Source organism: Myotis daubentonii, chromosome 6 (genome assembly GCF_963259705.1).
Source record: "Myotis daubentonii chromosome 6, mMyoDau2.1, whole genome shotgun sequence".
NCBI lineage: Eukaryota > Metazoa > Chordata > Mammalia > Chiroptera > Vespertilionidae > Myotis > Myotis daubentonii.
This window is the reverse complement of record NC_081845.1, coordinates 37,243,752-37,269,427: the sequence shown is the minus strand read 5'-3', so window position 1 is coordinate 37,269,427 and position 25,676 is coordinate 37,243,752. Positions and strand designations below refer to the sequence as shown.

Below are 25,676 nucleotides of genomic sequence, written 5' to 3'. Positions count from 1 at the left end.
ACTGATTTGGCTCAGTGGATAGAGCGTCGGCCTGCGGACTGAAGGGTCCCAGGTTCGGTTCCAGTCAAGGGCATGTACCTTGGTTGCAGGCACATCCTCAGTAGGGGGTGTGCAGGAGGCAGCTGATCGATGTTTCTAACTCTCTATCCCTCTCCCTTCCTCTCTGTAAAAAATCAATAAAATATGTATTTTAAAAAAAAGAAAGAAAGAAAGGGCATCTTAGGCTTGCTGATGGAATCCAGAACGAAAGTATAGGAGCTTCTACAGAGGGAAATTAGGAGGAATTCAGGAACTCTGGAGCTAAGAGTAGGAAGTCAACAACCATATAAAGTATATATCATTAACCTCATATTACAAATGAGTAAACTGGGGCTTAATCATCAAGATTAGCTAACTTAAAAATAAATTTTTTTAAGTCTAGGATCTGAAAGCTCCTATATCATGAGAACTGCACAAGGCTAAAACTATGAAATATTATTAAAATGCTTGCAATGTGGATAGCTACAGTAAGATTTTAAGGATTTGTTTTAGATATAACACAATTACCTTCTCAGGCCTGTTTAGCACAAATACAAATAAAAACTTGTATCTCCTTGTCAGACAAGGTATGAAGGAAGCTGTGCTGCACAGAGATTCCTAGACAATTCTCCAGCTACCAAGCACTTATTTTACTTTATTTTTGTTATTTTTTAAATATATACTTTTATTGATTTCAGAGAGGAAGGGAGAGGGAGGGAGGGAGGGAGGGGGAGAGAGAGAGAGAGAGAGAGAGATGGAAACATCAATGATGAGAGAGAATCATTGACTGGCTGCCTCCTCTATGCCCCCTACTGGGAATTGAGCCCACAACCCAGGCATGTGCCCTTGACCGGAATCGAACCCAGGACCTTTCAGTCCACAGACCAATGCTCTATCCACTGAGCCAAACCAGCTAGGGCCCAAGCACTTATTTTAATCAAAGTATCACGATTAACAGTACAGCACTTTCTTTCACAAATGCATAGAAACAGAGGGCCATCTTTGAATATTCATTGAAATCTTTCATTCAATAAACACCTAGCATTTATCATGTGCCAGGTGCTAAGATAAGAAAATAAAAACTAGAGTTTAACTTGTAGTTCAGTTTATGTCATTGATTCAGTAGCAGTATTCTGCAACTAAGGAGCCATAAATCCAGTTAACAATATTATCCTTTAGCCAGCATTTCTCTACCCTTGCTAAAGAAAAATGTGCAATTACCAGATGTTTTGCTAAAATTAAATTCAAGTAACTTATCAGCAGAAACAATATGCCAATGCTAGGAACACAAAAATTAGTGAGATATGATTCTTGCTCTCATGAAGCCCATAATTTTGAAAAAGATATACGATATCTTGGCATTCTTCCAACCTAGCAGAATAGTAGTCTCATAAAAATGAGTCACACTATATTTCATCTTCTTACTCTTAGCTACATACTGCTATAAAATTAAAATACATCTTTCCCCCTTTGTTTACAAGTTCCAAATGTTTATAGACTTATGTCTCTACTTCACTGTCTCTCAGCCAAGATGAATGTATTTAGCTTCTTTTCTCCTTTCCTTTTAAAGCAATTCCTCGATATGAGTAATCTTTTTGGTGACTTTAAATATAGTCTATTTCTATATTAAATTCTAGGATTAAATGACATAATTAAAATACTGTTCCAGATATGAAATCAATCACAATGAAAAACACCAACCTCATTGATGATATAATGCTTCAGATTCTGTAACGTGTGCCAAGGCTAAAACACTCGTTTTTATTTACCTTTTAAGTTTTAGGAATTAAACTAATTACATTAAAAATTTATATTCACTCTAACCCTCTAATTTAGAGATGGTACATACTCTGAAACAGTTGTAACAAACAAATAATGTAAAGCCAGATTTCTTACAGAAATAGGAAATAAAGCATTAAAAAAATTACTTGTTGACTAAAATTACAAATCTACTCTTAAGCTCACACAAAAAATAATTTTTCAAATGTCTCCAACATGCTCCTTTTAAGACCATATCTATACTTTATATTTCTTTATCTACTATAGAATATATCCAAAAGTAAACATACAACTTAAATCTTCTATCCTGAAAATACTTTGGCAAAACCATGACAATATGGTTCAGGTAACAGAACTCACGATCAATGAAAAGAATTGAGTAGGGTGTCACAGTCTAGATTCCTATTGGTTCAAAGTTTCAAATCTTATTAGAGTTACTTACATAAGGAGTAGAAGCATTTGGTAAATGTGTGGGTACAATACAAGCAAGTGTCATACTAGATCAGAACCCTGTTCAGAACATATTTTCAAGATTGTGTTCATGCTATGGAAGAAGCAACAATAATTCATCCATGGAAAATTCATTCTCTTGCTCACAAACGTTTAGCACTTAAACACAAACAAACTCCGTAACCTAATATTTAGGGCCTTCTTCAATAAGGCTCCAACCCATATTTTCTAGTCTTACCTCATACTACCTTAATTCAACTTATCTATTTTTGAGCCAGACAGAACTACACAACCTTTTGGGATGATTCAAGTGCTTTCCCATCCCAGAAGTTTCACAGTCAATACTCCCATAGGTTAACTTCACCTCTCAAATCTCTATTTGAATTCTACTCACCCTTCAAAGTCCAGGTCAAATGGTACCTCTCTGAAGCTTTCCCTTTTACCCTAACTCAGAACCTTTTCTAACCTTGAAAGCATTTAGGTCTGTACTTCTCCCATAGCCATGACCACATTCTCTCTCATCTCTCTTACAGTGTAACTGTTTATACCGGTATGCATGTCATATTTCTTCTCTCAAACTAAATGCCTAAGGAGGTCTTTGATGCAGTCATAGTTGTACTATCCCCCTCCAGGCTTGGCACATACAAAGAAATGATATTTATTGGAGACTGTATTGAAATGCAAAATATATGCTATTGATCCAAAAACATGCCATAATAATATTCGTACTGTTTCCTCAGTACCCATTGTGTACTGGAATAGTGATACACCAAATGAATCTTAGACCCTACTCTCTCAAGAAGTTTATGGTCAAGAACATCTTTTAGAAATCTATATAAATTATTATGATACTAATAGATAAGCGCCAGAAGAGAAGTAAAGATTAAGTACAACAGCAACCAATAAGAAGGAGAGATGATTTCCAAATAGAAATGGATATGAGGATAAGTTTTAATGTATGTGTGGGTCCTGAAAGATAGATAGTATTTGAATATGTAGAGACAGGGTAAGGAGTTTTAAGACGAGAGAAATAAAGGCCATTCAGCAGGAAAGCTCAGGAGGATACAAGGAACAATCAATAGTTCAACAGAACAGTGTCTAAGTTAAAGATTATATGGGTCCATATTTAAAGAAAATATTTAAAGGCAGTTGAAGATACATCTGATAAGATCTTGGAAGCCAAATAAGGAACTAGAGCAGTGGTTCTCAACCTTCCTAATGCTGCGACCCTTTAATACAGTTCCTCATGTTGTGGTGACCCCCAATTTCATTGTTACAAATTAAACATAATTAAAGCATAGTGATTAATCACAAAAACAATATGTAATTATATATGTGTTTTCCAATGGTCTTAGGCGACCCCTGTGAAAGGGTCATTCAACCCCCAAAGGGGTCGCGACCAACAGGTGGAGAACCGCTGAACTAGAGCTTTAGTCTGTAAACAATGAGGAACTATTTCAAAGTTCGTGAACAGAAGCTGAGGTCAAAAGGTCTACAGTGGACTGAAAGGGAAAGGGATTATTGACAAAGATTCAAGTGAAGAGGCTAAACCCAAACTACAAGAAAGAGATAATCAGGGCCTAATCTAGGAAGGAGGCACTAGAGATGAAATTACATTAACAGAGGAGATACTTTAGGCAAATTCTAGATATGGAATGTAAGGGTCTGAAAGGAATAGAAGAAGTTTCTAGGCTATGAAGAAAGTGGTGCCACAACCAAAATAGAAGGCACTAAAGCAGCAGCAAGTCTGGATGGGAGAAAACTGAGTCCTGGTCATAATGAGTTTTAGTGCCAGTGAACATTCAGGTGGTAACATCACAAACTAAATGTGTTAATCTATGCTATTTGAATAAAATATAGGCATGTCTCATTTTATTTTCCTTCACTTTATGGACTTTGCATTTTTTACACATTGAAGGTTTGGATCAAGCAAGTCTATGGGCACCAACTTTTCCTTTCCTTCTTTCCTTCCTTCCTTTTTTTTTTTTGGAGAGGCAATTGCAGTTCTAGTTTTTCTATTTAATCTTTATTGTTGAGAGTACTAAAGATGTCCCCCTATGTCCCCCACTACGCCCCTCTAACCCAGTTCCTGCCCTGCCCCAGGCCTTACCACCCTACTATTGGTTTCCATCAGTAAAGTATATATGCATATAAATTCTCTGGTTAATCTCTTCCCGTCCCCCCTCCCCCCTTCCCTCTGAGATTCGCCAGTCTGTTTCATGTTTTCATGCCTCTGGTTCTATTTTATTCATCAGTTTATTTTGTTCATTAGATTCCTTGTTCACTTATTTTTACTTTTAGATTAATTGTTGATAGATATGTATTCATTGCCACTTTATTGTTCATATTTTTGTTCTTTCTTGCTCTTCTTAAAGAATACCTTCAACATTTTATGTAATATTTTAGCTTTTTCTTGTCTGTGAAGCTCTTTATCTGACCTTCAATTCTAAATGATAGCTTTGCTGGATATAGTAATCTTGGTTGTAGGACCTTGCTATTCATCACTTTGAATATTTCTTGCCACTCCATTCTGGTCTGCAAAGTTTCTGTTGAGAAATCAGCTGTCACATGGGTGTTCCCTTGTAGGTAACTAACTGCTTTTCTCTTGCTGCTTTTAAGATTCTCTCCTTGTCTTCAACCTTTGGCATTTTAATTATGATGTGTCTTGGTATGGGCCTCTTTGGGTTCCTCTTGTTTGGGACATACTGTGCTTCCTGGACTTGTAAGTCTACTTCTTTCCCCAGGTAGGGGAAGTTTTCTATCATTTCTTCAAATAGGTTTTCAATATCTTGCTCTCTCTCTCTCTTCTCTTTCTGGCACCCAAATAATGCAAATGTTGGTATGCTTGAAGTTGTCCCAGAGGCTCCTTACACTATTTTCATATTTTTATTCTTTTTTTTTTTTTTTTGCTCTTCTGATTGGGTGTTTTTTATGCTTCCTCATATTATAAGCCATTGATTTGATTCTCAGCATCCTCTACTCTACTGTTGATTCCCTGTAAATTGTCTTTTTTTTAATCTTTATTGTTCAGATTATTACATTTGTTCCTCTTTTTTCCCCCCATAACTCCCCTCCTCCCAGTTCCCACCACACCCTCCGCCCTCACTCCCCACCCACTGTCCTCATCCATAGGTGCACGATTTTTGTCCAGTCTCTTCCCGCGTCCTCCAAACCCCTTTCCCGCCCAAGAATAGTCAGTCCACTCCCATTCTATGTCCCTGATTCTATTATGAGCAACAGTTCATTCTGTTCATCAGATTATTTATTCACTTGATTCTTAGATTCACTTGTTGATAGATGCATATTTGTTGTTCATAATTTGTATCTTTATCTTTTTCTTCTTCTTCCTCTTCCTAAAGGATACCTTTCAGCATTTCATATAATACTGGTTTGGTGGTCATGAACTCCTTTAGCTTTTCCTTATCTGTGAAGCTCTTTATCTGACCTTCAATTCTGAATGATAGCTTTGGTGGATAAAGTAATCTTGGTTGTAAGTTCTTGGCATTCATCACTTTGAATATTTCTTGCCACTCCCTTCTGGCCTGCAAAGTTTCTGTTGAGAAATCAGCTGACAGTCGTATGGGTATTCCCTTGTAGGTAACTGAGTTTCTTTCTCTTGCTGCTTTTAAGATTCTCTCTTTGTCTTTTGCTCTTGGCATTTTAATGATGATGTGTCTTGGTGTGGTCCTCTTTGGATTCCTTTTGTTTGGGGTTCTCTGTGCTTCTTGGACCTGTAAGTCTATTTCTTTCACCTGGTGGGGGAAGTTTTCTGTCATTATTTCTTCAAATAGTTTTTCAATATCTTGCTCTCTCTCATCTTCTGGCACCCCTATAATTCTGATGTTGGTACGCTTGAAGCTGTCCCAGAGGCTCCTTACACTATCTTCGTATTTTCGGATTCTTTTTTCATTTTGCTTTTCCGGTTGGGTGTTTTTTGCTTCTTCGCATTTCAAATCTTTGACTTGATTCTTGCACTCCTCTGGTCTGCTGTTGGGAGTCTGTATAATATTCTTTATTTCAGTCCGTGTATGCTTAATTTCTAGTTTGTTCTTTATCACAACATCGAGGGTCTCATTAGATTTCTTGAGGATCTCCCTACATTTATCGGCAGTTTCTAGAAAATTATTGAAAGACCTTAAAAGTGTGGTTTTGAGCTGTATATATTCCATTTCTGACATTTGTGTCCTGTTTCTTTGTCTCCGCATTTTTTATGTTTTCTTGGTGCACCCCCTAGTGGTCTTTGTGCGCAGTCTTGTTGTAGTTAAGCCCTGATTGTTGTAGGTAATACTAGGGGGTATTTGAACTCCAGGCCAAGTGGCTGTGAGAATCAGCTGTGTCTGCAGTGGGAAAACTTTTGTCCTCTAGGGAGGTGCTTATCTAGCCCTTGCCTGAGGCTATCCGACAAATGGCTCTGTGCAGGGCTTGGGCAGGTGGGTCGCACGGGATCAATGGAGCGAGCAGTTATGGCTGCTCTCAGTCCCGTCCCCCGGGGCTCTGCCTCTCAGAGACCCAGCAACCGCTGCAAACCTCGGAGAGAAAACTGCCCTCGAGTTCCGACCTATGCCAGACAGTCCCGCTTCTCCCGTTTGAGTCTGGATCCCTAGAGACTCGCCTGGATCTGGAGCCCAGAGCCTGAGACTCCCTCCCGATTGAAACAGACAACCATGCCCTCAGCCGCCAGCCCACTCCGCCCGCACCTCCGCACCTTAGTATTTGACTTCCGCACTGCACCTCCTCTGAGTCTCCATATGCTTTTCTCTTTCCTTCTAGTTGTAGAATTTCCCCTCAGCCAGCCTTCCTGTGGTTCTGGGTGATGTCCGTTCCGTCTTTTAGTTGTATTTTTGAAGTGGTTGTGCGAGGCAGCAATCTCCGGTGTTTACCTATGCCACCATTTTGGTTCTCTGTAAATTATCTTTTATTTCAGTTAGTGTGTGCTTAATTTCTGACTGATCCTTTTTTATGTCTTTGAAAATCTCACTAAGATCTTTGAAAGTCTCACTAGGTCCCTTGAAGCTCTCACTAAGATCCTTGAGCACCCTTAACCATTGTTTTGAACTCTGTATCTATTAGACTGTTTGCTTCTAATTCATTTATTCTTTTTTGGGAGATTTCTTCTGTTCTTTCATTTGTGACATGTTTGTCTCCGCATTTTGGCTGCTTTCATGTGTTTATTTCTATGTATTAGGTAGAGCTGCTATGTCTCCTGGAATTGGTAGAGTGGCCTTGCATAGTAGGTGTCTTGAGGGGCCAGTGGCTCAGCCTCCCCAGTCACCTGAGGGGCACTCTAGGTGTGCCTTTGTGTGGGCTGTGTGCACAGTCTTGTTGTAGTTGAGCCTTGATTGCTGTTGATGTTACTGGGAGGAGCTGACCTCTAGGCCAAATGGCTGTGAGGACTAGCTACAAGTATAGTGGAAGAGCTGCTATGCAGGAGGCACCCCTATGGAGTAAGACTTGCTTCAGTGGGGCTTTGGTGTTCACTGCGTCTGCTCCTTGAGTGTGTCACTCATGGCTGTGTAGAGTTGTAATCTGCTAAGGTCTGAAGTTGTCCACTGGATGCACTGGCTCTGGGGCCTCCCAGGCAGTGCAAAGTCAGCCACTGACTAGGGCCACCCAGCAGGAGCTACAGAGCTATCTGCAAATGGCTGCTACTTGTGTTAGGTTTGGAAGTGCCCAGGCGAGGCCAAACTGTGAAGCAAGGCAGGCTGCTGCTAGTGCAGAGTCTTGCTGATGCCAGCTGCTGCTTGTTTGAGAAATTTTAGAAAAATCTGAAGACTGAGCCAGGACAGGCCATTCATATGGAAAAGCTGCTGCAAACAGCTTGGGTGGGGCTACAAATTGGATGGGGCATGGTCTCAGGAAATCACTAGGGTGGAGTGAACAGTGTGAGCTAAGCTGATGGAAACTTAGATGTGGCTGCCAGTCAGCTTTGCAATGGGGGAGGTCTCAGCATAGAAACAATGACCCCTGGGAGCACCACTGTCTGGGAGAGAGCCAGTCCTGAGTTCTTGTTCCAATGCCAGACAATCCAGTTCCTCCTCATATGTCCCTGGATCCCTCCAAGCAACTGCCCCAGTGCTGGAGTTCAGAGGGAGTGGGACCATGTAAGTTCATGTGCAGACCCTTTAAGTGAACTGCCTGGGTCTCCAGTAGCCTCTGTGTCACTCAGCTACAATCCCCAATTTTTATACCCCAAGGTCACAGGGGCTTCTCTCATGGCACTAGAACCCTAGGCTGGGGGTCTGGTGTGGAGCTGGGACCCCTTGCTCCTCATGGGAGGCATTTGCAGCTGAGATATCTCTCCTGATTGAAAAAAAACACCACACGTGGGTGTTGGACCAAGCCATTTCGGACCCCACCCCTCCTACCAATTTCAATGTGTTTTCTTTACTTCTCTAGTTGTAGGACTTCCATTCAGCCAGATTTCAGGCAGTTCTGAATGATGGTTGCTCTGTGTTTTAGTAATAATTTTGATGTGGTTGTGGGAGGTGGTAAGTACTGGTGTTTACCTATGCCACCATCTTGGTTCTCCCTGATGCCATCTTTTCAAGAGCATCTGTTCAGTTCATGTCTGTGTCACATTTTGGTAATCTCGCATTATTTCAAATTTTTTCATTATTAGCATACTAGAGGCCCGGTGCACGAAATTTGTGCCGGGGGGGGGGGGGGGCGGTCTCCTCAGCCCAGCCTGCACCCTCTCCAATCCAGGACTCCTCAGAGGATATCCGAGTGCCAGCAGTTGGACATCCCTCTCACAATACGGGACCACTGGCTCCTAACTGCTCACCTGCCTGCCTGCCTGGCTGCCCCTAACTGCTCCCCCCTGCCAGCCTGGTCGCCCCCAACTGCCCCCCCGCCACTGGCCTGGTCCCCCCTAACTGCCCCCCTCTGCTGGCCTGGTCACCCCTAACTGCCCCCCCTCCGCCGGCCTGATTACCAACTGGCCCCCTACCAGCCTAGTCGCCCCCAACTGCCCCCCATGCTGGCCTGATCGCCCCATGCAGCCTGCTATTCAGTCGTTACTGTGATGGCGTCTTGGACAATTTGCATATTCCTCTATTATTAGTATAGACTTGTTATGGCAATCTGTGATCAGTGGTCTTAGATGTTACTATTATAAGTTGGGGGAGGGCACCACAAACCATTCCCATATGAGATGGCAAACTTAAATGATAAATGTTGTGTTTTGACTGCTCTACCTACAGACCATTTCCCTATCTCTCTCCTCAGCCTCCTTATTCCCTGCGACACAATACTGAAATCAGGCCAATTAATAACCTTACAATGGCCTCTAAGAGTTAAAATGAAAGAAAGAGTTGCATGTCTTTCACTTTAATCAATAGCTAGAAATGATTAAGTTTAGTGAGGAAGGCATGTTAAAAGCCAAGATACATCAAAAACTAGGCCTCCTGTGCCAAACAACCAAGTTGTGGTGGAAGTAACTGCAGATATGATAGAAATAAGGAAGAGAACTAGAAGTGGAGCCTAAAGATATGACTAAATTGTATAATCTCATAATAAAATTTTAATGGATAAGGAATTGCTTCATATGGATTAACAAAGAAAGTGTTTCTTGAGATGGAATCTACTCCTGGTGAAGATGCAATTGAGATTGTTGAAATGACAAAAAGAGTTTAGAATAGTTATATTCTCTACTGATAAAATGAAAGATTAAACTTAATTGATAAAGCAGCTTCACTGTTTGGTAGGACTGACTCCAATTTTGAAAGATCTACTGTAGGTAAAATGCTATCAAACAGCATCACATGCTAGAGAAATCACGTGTGAAAGAAGGAGCGAGTCAATGCAGCAAACTTCACTTTTTAAAAATTGCCACAACCACCCCAACCTTCAGCAATCACCACTCTGATCAGTCAGCAGCCATCAACACTGTGGCAAGACCCTCTACCAGTAAAAAGATTTAGGACTCACTGAAGGCTTAAGATGATGAACAACATTTTTAGCAATGAAATATTTTAAACTAAGGTATGTACATTTTTCTTTAGTCATAATGCTATTGCACACTTAACAGACTATAGTATAAACATAACTTTTATATGCACTGGGGAAACAACAACAAAAACTCATTATATTGCAACATTCACTTTATTGCGGTGGTCTGGAACCAAACCTGCAATATCGCCAAGGTATGCCTGAATACAATTTTGTGAAAAAAGGAAATGAGTTGAAACTAGTTAATCGTCAATAAAGGATTCTGATTGATGATTCAAAAATGACTGTGACCTCAAAAATATAACTCACATAGATTACATTATTAAAACTTAAAATCTAAAACCATTCATATAGGAAGTCTTTAATCTAAGAACAACCTCACAAACCCAAGAATCAAAACCATGCTGACTCATGGTTAATAGTAAAGTGGATATGTGAAAGACTTTGAACCTTCCAGTTTAAAACTGAGGTACAATATGTCTGAATGGTCAAGTCAGATGAACAGGCCTGACTGACTGACTGACAAAGTAGCAAGGGGTCTTAACTAGGTCTCCTTGTGTACTAGTATTTATTCCTTTCTATAATAAGTATTTATCCTCAATTAATAAAACTGAGTTGACCTAGATTTATACCTACCATATACCTAGCATCTCCAAAAGCCTAAGAAATAAATTATCATGAAATGACTTTTGTGGGGGGCAAAATAAAACTTCCAATTATAAACTCATGGGTATTACAATTATTCAGTTCCCATTGTCTTCTCAAGAACAACATAAATTAAAAATGACAACAATGCAAAGATGAATAGCATATAATTTGACATTAATAAGTGTTTGCTTTATGTGTACTGAATACAAAAGTAAAATCAAAGATTTGAATTGTGGCTAATTAGCCTAATAGATGCATTCCACCTTTGAGATTTATTCATTTATTTATTGTGAATATCAATAACAACATTCAATTCACTGGATGAAATGTCATTATTTCAGTTTAGCTTATAAGAAAAAAAACAATGAGAATTTAGTTTTTAATTATTAATGTTTTTACTAATGATGAGCAATAATAAAAAAACCAAAATGGATCAAAAGGTACTTTTTTCACATATGACTATCCCATTAACGTTATACCAATCGCTTGTTGAAAATCACACTGATATTTTATAGCCATGCATACATATAATGGAAGAACATACACCAAATGTTAATAATGGTAAATTTTTATCATAGGTTTATGAATGGCTTTTCTTTTCTTCCTTTCTGCTTATTTTCAAAATTTTCTATAATTAATGTTTATTGTAATTGTAGCAAGAAAAAAGTATATCTTTTAAAAGAAAGGGGGAAAACATATTAATTTTGAATAAACATACTTACCAGATCTCTGTGAAGCACCCAATTTGCATGGAGGTAATGGATACCATCAAGAATCTGATAAAGTAATGATTTAACCATAGATCTTGGCAACTGCATGGGCTTTTTATTTGCTTTTGATGCACGGTGAAACTTAATAATATGCTAAAAATAAAAAAAATACTGTAATAATACATAGTCTTTGTCTATGTCAATAATACATAAATAAGACTGTAATAAGTTCTCTATATTTTAAAAAATACTTATTAAAGGCCAATAATGACACAAAGAACAATAATTTGAATAACAAGGCCAACCAATAAAATGGAATTGATATTGGGGGTGAATGTGACAGTTTTAATGGGGTATAATGACTAGATTTACAGAAATCACTAAGATTTTCATTAAATAGGACCAAAGGGTTCAAAAGGGTTGATATTTAAAAGCCTATTTAAAAACAGTACTAGTTAAAGTCTCTACTGACAGAATGAAAGGTTAAAGAGAAGAAAAACTGTAAATCTTTACTATTCTATAAAAAGTTAGCACATAGTGCATTTGAATATTACACTGACTACATGTATATTTGTGTGTATTTTCTCTTTTTTTAAAAAATATTTTTATTGATTTTTTTTTACAGAGAGGAAGGGAAAGGGATAGAGAGTTAGACACATCGATGAGAGAGAATCATCGATCAGCTGCCTCCTGCACACCCCCCATCAGGGATGTGCCCACAACCAAGGTACATGCCCTTGACCGGAACTGAACCTGGGACCCTTCAGCCCGTAGGCCGATGCTCTATCCACTGAGCCAAACTGGTCAGGGCAATGTATATTTGAATTGTAAAGTTCCATCTTCTTTTGGCACATAATGAAATTAGGAGATATTTCTAATAGTTACTGGAAAGAAAGGAGGAGAGAAAAATGGGAATTTACTTTTTAAATAAATAAATTGGATCATCATAATCCAACTTTTATGTCCACGTCATATTGTGTATTATAAAAGTACTAGAGGCCCGATGTATGAAATTCATGCAAGGGGCTCAGCCCTTGCAGCCCCAGCTTCTTCCAGAAGGTCATCCGGAAGGATGTCCAGGAGGTCATTCAGCCATCCAGTCTAATTAGCATATTACACTTTTATTATTATAAAAGATTGAGTGACAGGAATGAAATTCTACTTGCCTCCCACACCACCATCTCCACCTTCCTCTCCACCCCAGCCCTGTCCATAACATGCCAAAATGGGTACTGAATATCCATGAAAAGAATAGAGGAAAAGAATGGAGGTTCTTATCAATATCTGCAGTAATAGCATTAACTCTGAAAGTTATTTCAAGACCCATAAGTTGTTAAAGTTATTCCTAAACAGATTTATAACTGACATATATGACAAACCACACTATATTAAGTCAAAATTTTATTATCCAAAATTTGAACTTACTGCCAAGTTTGAATTTTTTTTACTTTTAGAAGCTCCTCAGATAATATGTTTAAATGCCCTGAATCCTAACTTTAAAAGTTTGGAATTGGAATTAGAATTTTTATCTTCCATTATATGTTGATAAAACACCCCTAATATTTGTAAAACTACATACATACTTCTATTTGGAGGAGTCGGTTTTAAATGAGAAGATGCTGAAAGAAGTTAACCTTATCTTAGAAAGGGAAACAAACTATATATAAGTACATAATTCCTTAAATTTGAACTACTGTGTGTACCACAAAAGAGAGCAAAATTCACTAGACGTATTAGTAAACTACCATTAATTACTTGCATAAAAGTACAATATCCCACTTATTAGCATTGTGGGAAGTGAAATTTCTGGTTATTACAAATACTATCTTCTCAGTAAAATAAGATGATCATGTGTATTGCTCAAATTCTTTTAAATCTTCATTTATATTTATTATGTTTGTTTTGAACTACGATCAACAAAGCAAGTTATCCTTTGTGTGAATTAGCAATAGGTAGTTCATCCATTTATTTCTATGTTCCTATATAAAAGTTCTAAAAAGAAAGTGATTCTAGACTTACCCACAAATCATGTTCTGCATAGTCAAACAGCAGCCACACCTTCCTGTCACTGTGAGAAAGGAACACCTTCTGCAATGCGATCACATTGGGGTGCTTCAATTCTCGCAAAAGCTGCAGGCAAGAGGAAGAGATGAGTCACTATTCTGTTAGCAGGGAGGGGAGAATGATGAATTTCTTGTAACTTCAAAATGCAATTTTTGCACGTTTAGACAATCCAGATAAGCAAAATAAAAGAAAAAATACCACTCAAAAATACCATTACTCAGAGATAAGCTCTGTCAACATCTTGGTGCATATCTTTCCAATCCATTTTCTGTGTGTGTGTTTTAAATGAGGCCATTTTAAAATGGTAAAATGTGAAATAGTAAACAAAAGTATTATCATATCACGAAATAATTAAATATATTTTGATATGTGCTTTTTTTTTTTTTACGTGGAACATGTGCATGTTCCACATGCCCTGGAACACAGCTAAGAGGTTAATAGCTGGGAAAAGCTTCTTGAGAGGCAGGAACTGTGTAATAACATTGTTTATATCCACCCTAGACAGAATATACTCAATAAATATTTGACAAAAGAAGGAAAGATAATTTAACAAGTCCTTCACTCATCCATGTGTAGAGCGTGTAGTCCTTCAGTTTTTAGAAAAGTAGTGAGTATAAGGGAATGACTCTCATACCCACTGATAAAAATTCGTGTGAAATGGTCCTAAAAATAGAGCAAAGGAATAGGACTTCACAAAATAGAAGCTTCAAGATGGACTCCGATAATGACAAGGAAAGACAGACCAAACCAGCAAGTGAAAAGTTAGCATTGGCACATATATAAGAGGCAGATGCTTCATTAAATATTTAACAACAATAACATTAGCTGCTCAAAGTAAGAGCCCGATAAATATGCCTGTCTCAGACTATCCTTAACTAGGGTTCAGATTTAACAGGTACAGAGAAACATACTCAATTTGAATAATATATTGAATGCCTTTTAAATCTAAACCTCTATGGAAGATACAAAAAGGGAGAACAAAACTTCTATCAAATACTTTCTATGTGCAAGATGACTATACATAAATGTTTTCTCTCATTTAATCTTTTATAACAACTCTATGATGCACACAGAACCTGATGTTCAGTGTAATAAAAATACCATGACCAAAACCAAACACCTAGAAAGAGAAGAGATTTGCTTTTAAACAGATCTGCCTGGTTCCTAAGTCCACGCTTTCTCCACTATGGCTGAAGTTTGTGTCTTCAAAGCCCAGAACATAGTGAGGAAAACATACAGACAGATCAACGAGGCAGAAAAAAATAAACTGCTTATCCATTCTAGTATTTTTAAATGAGTAAAGCATACCTTAAGTGCCTGTCCTAAAACATGTAAAAAAAAAATCTTCTAAACTCCATCCTAGGGAACTTTTATAGACTATTTCCCAGTTGCCTAATTCTTTACTACTTTCAATGATAGATTTCCTAGTTCCTCAATTCTCTCATTTTGGCTCTGCACCTCAGCTCTTGCTCTTCACCTACACCTTGACAACCTTGCTGGAAAGTGTCCTATCATCTATGATCTGAACAGGATTCCCGAATATGACTCCCTGGGTTCTCCCTCCAACACACGTGCCCTGGAACACAGCTAAGAGGTTAATAGCTGGGATAGGCTGGGCTGCACCTAGCCAGCCAGCCACTTTTTACAGCTAGTCTCTGTATTTCCTGTGGATCTAAGTGGGGAAAAGGAACTGGAAGAGAAATGACCAAGGAAGATCTAATAGTCCTCCCTTGGTGGGAGGGAGACAGGGGTGATTAGATGGATGTTGGTTCAGCTATCAGCTTCTATTTCTGTTTCCACTGCCTAAGAAATGTTAAGCAACCCTACTTCTTGCTTCAGATGCAAATGTTAAACATAAAATGCTCCTAACTGATGATTGAATCAAAGACAGTGACATTTTGGAGGGATGCAGAGTTTACTCCGTTTTCTGCTTTTGAATATTTTTGGCTCCCAGACTCAGTAGAGTACTATGCATGTTTAATGACCCCACTTGCAGTACTTGGATCCTGGTAATGCTCTAGGCACAACTAGTCTCCCTTTCTTTCTGACTCCTTGGCATTGGTCAACTTAGACAGTTTGACTTTAAGTCTCTACCCAAAATATGTTCTCTTTGCTGCCTGCAATGGAAGGGAAGTTGAAACTCACTTCTGCATGTAAACCAGGCTATTCAAACACCAAATGTTACCATAGAGCCTAAACCCCACATGTCTGGGAGAGAGGCTATCACATGGAGCAACATGTAATCAATACCTCTAGAAAATTATGTTTTCTATAATTATAGTCTGTTGATACCTTTACAGTGAATCTACCTTAAGCCCCACGTGTACACATTATTGTGAATAGGTAATACATTTACATGGTTCAAAACTCAAAATTATATAAAAGGACAGATTGAGATGTCTCATTACCACTTCTGCTCCCAGTGACCTCAATCCCTCCTGCCTCCTAGATCAGCAATTTTCAACCTTTTTCATCTCATGACACACATACACTAATAAAAATCTGTGGCACACCAAAAGGTGTATTTTTTTGTTGATCTGACAAAAAAATAGGTATAATTTTGATTCATTCACACCAGATGCCTACTGTTGTGTTGGCTGTTGTCATTTTCTTTTATTTGACAACTAGAGGCCCGGTGCACAAAAATTTGTGCACTCGGGTGGGTCCCTCAGCTTGGCCTGTGCCCTCTCGCAGTCCGGGACCCCTCGGGAGATAACGACCTGCTGGCTTAGGCCTGCTCCCGGGTGGCAGAGGGCAGGCCCAATCCCTAGGTGCAGCCCCTGGTCGGGCTCAGAGCAGGGCCGATTAGGGAGTTGGGGCGCCGCCCCCTGTCATGCACAGAGCAGGGCAGACCGGGAGGTTGCGATGCCACCCTCAGTCACGCTCAGGGTAGGGCCAATTGGGGGGTTGGGGCACCTCCCCGTCACACTCAAGGCAGGGTCGATGGGGAGGTTGCGGTGCCACCTCCTGTCACGCACAGAGCAGGGCCCATCAAGGGGTTGGGGCGCTGCCCCCTGTCATGCACAGAGCAGGGCCCATCAAGGGGGTTGGGGAGCTCCCCCCTGTCACACACAGAGCAGGGCGGATCAGGGGGTTGGGGCACCACCACTCTCACACTCAGGGCAGGGCTGATGGGGAGGTTATGGCTCTACCCCGTCACACACAGAGCAGGGCCCGTGGGGGGGGGGGGGGGGGGAGTTGGGGCGCCGCACCCTGTCACACACAGAGCAGGGCCAATCAGGGGGTTGGGGCACTGCACCCTGTCACACACAGAGCCGCAAGGCGATCAGGGGTTTGGGGAGGTCCCCCCTATCAGGCACAGAGCAGGGCCGATCAGGGGGTTGGGGCGCTGCCCTGTCACACACAGAGCAGGGCCGATCAGGGGTTGGGGCACCGCACCCTGTCACACACAGAGCTGCAAGGTGATCAGGGGGTTTGGGCGCTGCCCCCTGTCACACTGATCCTGGTGCTGGGAGGCCTCTCGGCTCCGCTGATCCCGGTGCTGGGAGGCATATTACCCTTTTACTATATAGGATAGAAGCCTCGTGCACTGGTCGGGGCCGGCTGGTTTGCCCTGAAGGGTGTCCTAGATCAGGGTGTGGGTCCCCACTGGGGTGCCTGGCCAGCCTGGGTGAGGGGATGATGGCTGTTTGCAGCTGGTCACACACCCTTCAGGGTGGGGGTCCCTCCTGGGGTGCCTGGCCAGTCTGGGTGAGGGGCTGAGGGCTGTTTTCAGGCTGGCGGGTGACTGAAGCTCCCAACTGCTCCTTTTTTTCTTTTCTTTTTTTTTCTTTTTTGTTCTGGGCCAGCTTTAGCTTTGAGGCTTGGCTCCAGCTCTTAGGCCTCCGCTGCTGAAAGCAGGTTTCTGGCCTTTGTTTACCTTCTGTATTTGAAACAATGTTGCGATCCTGCTGGCTGAAGCCCTGCGACTAAAGCAGGTTTCTGGGGTTTTGTTTAGCTTCTATATTTGTAACATAGTTGCTTAGAGTTACAGCTCAGAGGCCTGCAGCAGCAGGTGGGGAATGTTGGAGTCCTCCGTCACTGAAGCAAGCAAGCCTCATGTTCGCTTTAAGCTGCCTGGCTGCCGGCCGCCATCTTGGCTAGCAGTTAATTTGCATATTGCCCTGATTAGCCAATGGGAAGGGTAGCGGTTGTACGCTAATTACCATGTTTCTCTTTTATCAGATAGGATCTAAGGGGAAAGAGTCAGTGCCCCTGACTAGTCAGGTACTGTATGTTTTAAATTTTCTGCAGTACACCGGTGGAAAATGGCTGTCATAGATAACAATTTTTATTAATTGTTTGCTAATCCTTCCTGTATTTCTTTACCCAAACAATATATAAATATATTTTTTTGCCTGCCTTATTTACACAAAAGATAGCACTTTACCTTTTTTACTTAATCTTGGAAATCTCTCAATATCAGTAAAATATTAGTACTAGAAATCTTTCTAGTTCTTCCAGCTGCATGGTATTTCTAGGTCACCCTTTTTTTTTATTGTGGTAAAATATACATAACATAAAATTTACCATTTTAACCATTTTTGTGTATATGCTTCAGTAGCATTTAAGTACATTGACACTTCATGCAACAATCACTAGCCTTTCTATCCTTTCTCCAGAATTGTTTCATTATCTCAAACTGAAACTTTGTACCTTAAACATCTCCCTTTTCCCAGCCCCTGGTAACCACTGTTCTACTGTCTCTCATAAATGTGATGGTGTGAAGTAAAGAGCAGAAACATAGCTCTAACTAGCTCAGGGTGAGATATTTAACCTGGTGTATGTAGAAACTGAAACCTGGGTACTATGAGGGCATTTCCTGAAAGGGCTGTGAATCCAATAAATGCTACAAAATCCTAAAGAAAATTATATACAGGAAGAGGGAACCAAGAGGAACACACCTGAGGAACTAAAGCAGATATTAATCCAATCACTGGTTACTTTCAAGGCTGGTGTACTCATAAAATGTTAGGCCCTAAACAACTTCCACACAAAATTAGAGTCCTTACCCCTATTCACTAAAACAAAAAAATTAAAAAGTAAATTCCCTTACCACTATTTACTGAAGAAACAAAAACAGTAAACAATATAAATGTTCAATAATAAGAAAACTGTTAAGTAAATTATGGTATAACCACATATTGTAGCTTCAAATATATACGCTGAGGAAGTTTTTAGATCCATTAGAAAAGACTTGGGCTATAATTTTGTGATGTAATATAAAAAGACAACAAAATATAAATGTTTATAAAATAGGAAATTTAGTAAGACATTAATATAGTTACCTGAGTGGTAGGATTATGTGTGATCTTTCTGTTTTTCTATTTTACAAGTTTTCTACAATGAGCATTACTCTTATAATTTACACACACACCCCAAAAGATAGCCCTTTCTCTCCAGAAATTTACCTGCTGAGATAAGATATCATTGCACTATCACAGCTTCTCAGGCAGTTACACAAAGAAAGGAGATGATCAGACTGCTACTTTCCTTAATTCTTTATTTCACCAATGGACTTTAATCTCTTGTCACACAAATATTTGTTCAATATGACATCATATAACTATAAATATGTTTTAATCACATCTAAACAGGAGTTAAGTATAGCATCATTTTCCTCGAACAATCCCACACTAAATGACAACATTTCCTGTGCCAGATATTCACAGAGTACTAACGTGATCCCAGAGGAGCCTAAGAAAGAATGTACAGTGAACATGCCAAAGTTTTATCTGATTCCCATTCAGGGTATTTAACTGACTATAAAAAGTATCTAATTTCCACTGTCCTGAATATATAATAATCTAAAGTTACAATCCTAAACTTTTTCCTCTAAAGTACTATTTAGGATCCTGACTGAATTTGGGGAGCCTTGTGATAGATTAACATTTACAGAATCCATTTGTATAATTATCTGCACATTTCCCTCCACTTTCATTCCCATTTTGTTCTCTGATGTCCCCATAGGTTCCAGATTCCTTTTCTAAGGTATCTGAATGGAGAGTCCTCTTATACTTCAATAACTCACTTATCTCAAAGTAAATCAAATTTTCTATTTTTATTAGATCTGTTACAAGTAAAACTATGATCCATTTAAGAAAGCATTGAGCATATCATTTTTTTTTAAAACCCTATGCCACCCATACCACCAAAAATGAAAATAAATGAAGCAGTGTATTTTATGGTAAATAGATTTACTTAACTACAAAATTCCCCAATATTCCTAAACTGAAATTCCCCAGTATTCCTAAACTGAAATTTAAGAATTAGCATTTTGAAACCTGACACTTTTTTCCCCCCACACTTGTGACAGGCCTTTTGGAAGCTAGTCTTTACAAGCACATAATAATACATTCTAACCTTCCAGCAGATGGCACTCATACCCTGAAAAGGGGTCTATAAAACAGTAACCCAGTCGTGGTTCAAAGTGGCCTTACATTTTTTGCTTTATTTTACTTTAGTGATACTGCTTAGGTACGGAGTCATAATTTTCAAGCAGGTCTATGTTCCCCATTGTCACCCAGTAGAAGTGACAATGAGGTAGCAGGTTTAATGCAAAAAGTACAGGTTTTAGAACTCAGAGACCTAAGTTTGAGTCCTGACTTAATAGTTGTATGACATATGATTTCATTATATGTGGAATCTAAAGAACAAAATTAATGAACAAACAAGACTGAAATAGACTCACAGAGACAGAGAACAGACAGGTAGTTGCCAGAGGGGAGAGAGGTTGGGGGACTGAGAGAAAAAGGTGAAGGGATTAAGGAGTACAAATTGGTACAGTGGGCCTTGACTTACGAGTTTAATTAGTTCCTTGACGGAGCTCGTAACTCAAATTACTCGTATGTCAAATCATAAAGTGAACGAGTGAGACACGTGATGCTGGGCTAATGTTGTGGCATTCACTGTGACGTTCGCTGCACCAACTAGCGGTGGGGTATCTGAAGCTGGCTCGTAACCCGAATCTTAGCTCGCAACTCACAGCAAAAAATCGGCCGAGAGACACTCGTATCTCGAAAAACTCGTTAGTCGGGACACTCGTAAGTCAAGGCCCCACTGTAGTTACAAAATAGTCATGAAGATGTAAAGTACAGCACTATGAATATAGTCAATATTGTAATAACTATGTGTGGTGTCAGGTGGATACTGAAAATATTGGAGAGAACACTTTATAAAATATGACTGTCTAAACACTATGCTGTATGCCTGAAACTAATACAAAATAATACTGAATGTAAAGTGTAATTAAAAAAGAAAAATATTTTAAATAGGACTAATTTATTACTACTTCTAAGACATCTTCCCTGAAACTCCTAGTCAGAAATGGATGTGTCTCTTCTGTATTTCCATGCATACTGTATTTCCCTTAACATTGCCACTAACTGCATAAATTTATGACAAAGTTTAATTATTTATCTTCCCTAATAAATTGTAAGGTACTAGAGTGCAGGCGTTATGTCTGCCATCTCTACATTTCCGTCTTGTACAAGCCAGACATCTGGTAGGTGTTCAACAAATGCTGCAGAATTAATGAGATCTATCTCCTATCTCTTCTAAAACATCCTATATTGATATCAAATTATCTTGCTAAAATAAAAAGTCTGATCATGTTAGCTCTCCCATTCCAAAATCTTAAATGACTTCAAAGTTAAAACTCTTAAACAGAACACTCAAAACCACCCTGGCCAGTGAGGCTCAGTTGGTTCCGTGTCATCCAATGCACCAAAAGGTCACGGATTCAATTCCTGATCAGGGCACCAAACCAAAAAAAACAACATTCTAAACCATCCACCCCAAAGGCTAAATCCATTTTTCCTACAAATAATTTTTTAGGGGGGAAGTAGGCTGAAACTCAAGATAAAACTGCTTAGTAACCCTAACATTTTAACCAAAAATGAGGCAGGTATATAAGATACGAATTAAGGACCAATGAGTTTTGCTCTGACAAAGGGAAATATCATACCTATGTTGTGGCCTTCACCTTAAGGATACACCCTATGTAATCATCATGAATAAGCTCCCAAGATCTCCACTGCACAGAATTCTGCCCATTATCTCCCATAGGGCCTTGCCCTAGAACTCAGAGACCTAAGTTTGAGTTAGGGTATATCCACATACTGTAGCCTGTAGGATGAGGCAGAAGTGTGATAGAAAATACCCAGGAAAGAAAGATAAGAGAGGGGGAGGGAGAGAGAGAGAGGGAGGAGGGAGGGAGTGAGGGTGAGAGGGAGGGGAGGGGAGGGGAGGGGAGGGGAGGGGAGGGGAGGGGAGGGGAGGGGAGGAAAAGAAAATACCCAGCAGGTAACAATGATTTTTTTAAATAAGGTCAAAATGTATTAATCAACATTTTGAGTGCCCAGCATATTCCAGGCACAGGGAGATCAAAGAGGAGACAGATTAAACAAATAATTTTAAAATTATAATTATGATGAGGTTACTAAGAAAAATACAGAATATGACATACAATAGAAATAACCTAGTCTGAAAAGTCAAAGGAGATGCTCCTAATGAAGAAAGAGGAAAATGAGAATCACAGAGCCTCAACCAGCAAGAAAGTATACTAGAGCAGGTTATTCTCATCACGTCATGAATACACTAATTCTAAAAACTCCTTCACCATTCATCTTGTAGGAGCAAATATTAAATGAAATCCATACTTTATTCTAAATTTGCTATGGCAGATGTCTATCACTAGGTAATAGAGCACATCTTTTTTTCTTTCCAGATGAATATTTATAAAACCACCTAGCACAGGACCTGCAAAGCAAGCACTCAACAAGTTTTGTTGAATGAGAAAATGAAAGCAATAGTACATGAAATATGGCTTTTATGTAAACATGTTGGTGAAATGATATTCCACATTGAAAGAATGTTAATTTCAAAACTGTGGTTACCTTTTTTATATCAGAAATGTTCAAACAAGATTAAGAATGTTCAAGGAATTTAATAAGTGTGAATAATAACTTGAAGCTGGTAATTGATTAAGCAAAATAAAGTAGTAAGCTATTTGGTTTTACACCTAATCCAGACCATTATAACTTTTATTTCTAAAATATACAGTTGACATTTTCTTTAGTAAAAACAGGCAAACAAGTAGCCCTGGAATTCACATACACACACCCACACCCCTAGACCATCACACATACACACACAGACCATCACATATACACACACACACACCCCTAGACCATGACACACACACAAACACACACACACACAAACACACACACACCTAGACCATCACACACACACACCATGCTGGAGAATCTGCAGGGAGAGGTAAGGGCTTTGCTTTCTGAAGGAACTTATCTAATACATGTTGGATGCTCCACTCTTAAGAATGACTGGAATTATGATCTCACACCCCAGCCTGAAACTACAAGGAACTAACATTTACAATTCAAACCTAAGGATTTTGATTAATTATTAATTGCTAAATTACCAGTGCCAATAACTGAACGTGTTTCACATCACTATGCTGCTACAGAAGATAAACACAGTGAAGTCAAGGCTTAAATAAATTAATCATTTATAGTTCCTGAAGACCTCATAGGAATTTTAACCACAGTAACAAGAAAAGTTACTTTATGATCTGACCAAGATACAATCCAGGAAATGTCTACTGCATTGTTTCCATTAAGCAGAAAATACACTTCATTCCTAATCTGCAAAGAAACCTTTATATATGCATCATAAGAAAATACAGAAGGGAGTGAGTTCCCACAATGAAATAAATGATTTCTTTTCTATTAAACATCTACTAGATTTAATCAATAAAAGCTAAATATTTTCACTAAGAGTGTTAACTTTAATTTTTTAAAAAGAGCTTCAGTGTGACATGCAGCTTTTCTGTAAATGTTAGACAATGATTAGGAAAAAAAAAAACTAGAAATCACTATAACAATGAAAACTAATTCATAATACTTTAACTTTCCATAATTTTGTGTTTAGCACAGCACATATGCAAAAATAGCATTAACTTTAAAGTAAACTTCCCATGTTAAGTGAAATAAATCAGACAGAAAGAGTCAAGAACCATATGATTTCACTCATATGTGGGATATGAAACTGAAAGCAACAAATGAACAAACAAACAAACAAAAAGTCATAGACACAGACAACAGGAAGGTGGTTAACAGAAGGAAGGGATTGGGTCGTAGTAAAGGGTAAGGGGGCAGTGTCTAAAGATTTGACTTTGGGTCATGGCACAAAACACAATATACAGATGATGTATCATAGACTTCTATACTTGAAATCTATATAATTTTAATAACCAACTAGGGGCCCGGTGCACAGAATTCGTGCACTGGGTGTGTGTGGGGGGGGGAGTGTCCCTCAGCCCAGCCTGCCCCCTCCACATACTGGGAGCCCTCAGGCGTTGACCCCCATCACCCTCCGATCGCCTGATCGGCCCCTTGCCCAGGCCTGACGCCTCCGCCAGAGGTGTCAGGCTTGGATAGGGGACCCCCATCCTATCCCTCCAATCCCCAGCTCCGCCCCCCACCCAGGCCTGATGCCTCGGCCAGAGGGGTTGACCCTCATCACCCTCCGATCACCAATCACCGGATCGGCCCCTTGACCAGGCCTGAGGCCTCCGGCAGAGGTATCAGGCCTGGGCAGGGGATCCCCAGCTCCCCGCGGTTGCAGGCTCCGCCTCTGCCCAGGCCTAACACCTCTGGCCGAGGCATTAGGCCTGGGCAGGGGACCCCCAGCTCCCCGGGGTTGCAGGCTCTGCCCCTGCCCAGGCCTAACACCTCTGGCCTAGGCGTCCGGCCGGGCAGCGGGGACCGGCAGTGGCAGCGGGAGGTGCCGCGATCGTGCGGGCTCCGCCCCTGCCCCTGCAGGACGCCTCTGGCTGAGGCGTCCGGCTCGGGCAGCGGGGACCCGCAGCTGCAGCGGCCACGCGATCGTGGGCTCCGCTTTAGGCCCAGGCAAGGGACCCCTAGCTCCCGGGACTGCCAGCTTCGACTGTGCCCAGCTCCCATCGCTGGCTCCACCCCTACTTCCTGCTATCACTGGCCAGGGCGGTAAAGGCGCCTGATTCTCTGATCATGGCTGGGGGGCAGGGCAAAGGCGGCCCCAGGGCTGCCTTTGCCCTGCCCCCCAGCTCTTAGCTCCCCCCTGGGTTTCCGATCACTGTCAGTGGCAGGGGGCTTCTTCCTGCTTTCCCTTTCGCCTCCCTGCATTGTGCCTACATATGCAAATTAGCCGCCATCTTTGTTGGCAGTTAACTGCCATCTTAGTTGGCAGTTAAGTTGCATATAGCCCTGATTAGCCAATGAAAAGTGTAGCACCGTACGCCAATTACCATTTTTCTCTTTTATTAGTGTAGATAATGTCACCCAAATACATTTAATTTAAAAATTAAATAAATAAGCTTTCTTTGAACAATCTTAGAGCTTTGAAATTTAATGTCTTTTTAAGGCAGTTTGAAAAATACATATAAAATGACTCTCCTCTTTGAAATGTAATCCTCTCACATAAGTCCTGGTCACATTCTTTAATACACCTAAACACCTGCTTTTAAGTAAAAGTCACAAGGAAAAGGTATCTTTGTTAATCCTCACCCGTGGATATTTTTCCATTGATTTTTAGAGAGACTGGAAGGGAGGGGAAGAGACAGAGAGAGAAACATCAATATGAGAGAGGCACATTGATTGGTTGCCTCCCATACAAGCCCTGAATGGTGCCAGGGATCAAGCTTGCAACCCAGATGTACATGTCCTTGACAGAAATCGAACCCGGGACCCTTCAGTCTGCAGGCCGATGCTCTAACCACTGAGCAAAACCGGCTAGGGCAAAAGGTCATATCTTTGACTACAAAGTTATCTTGTATAGAAAATATATCCTAAACGAAGTCTTAAGGCTAACAACAAACTTTGAAAAACACCACCAAACTGTCAGACATTAAAGGGCTAATTTGCTTGATTTATGGAGCTTATAAGAATCATTTTTTAAAAAGAAAAATACTTCAATAGGACATTTCACAAATATAAATTAAAATAGTCAAAAATCATATGAAACTATTACTACCCACCCTAACTGGTTTGGCTC

The 25,676-nt window shown here is 40.1% G+C and overlaps 1 protein-coding gene across 3 annotated transcripts in view; it reads right to left on the bottom strand.

Moving 5' to 3' along the window:
• The window catches only part of CDK19 (cyclin dependent kinase 19), a 138,216-nt gene that overhangs the window by 50,777 nt on the left and 61,763 nt on the right, over window positions 1-25,676 (bottom strand). For all 3 annotated transcript variants that reach the window (XM_059700711.1, XM_059700713.1, XM_059700712.1), the window contains 2 exons: window positions 13,575-13,685; window positions 11,568-11,708 (listed from right to left, as the gene is read on the bottom strand). In XM_059700711.1, coding sequence (XP_059556694.1) covers window positions 11,568-11,708; window positions 13,575-13,685 — 252 coding nt within the window. The remainder of the gene's footprint in view (window positions 1-11,567; window positions 11,709-13,574; window positions 13,686-25,676) is intronic.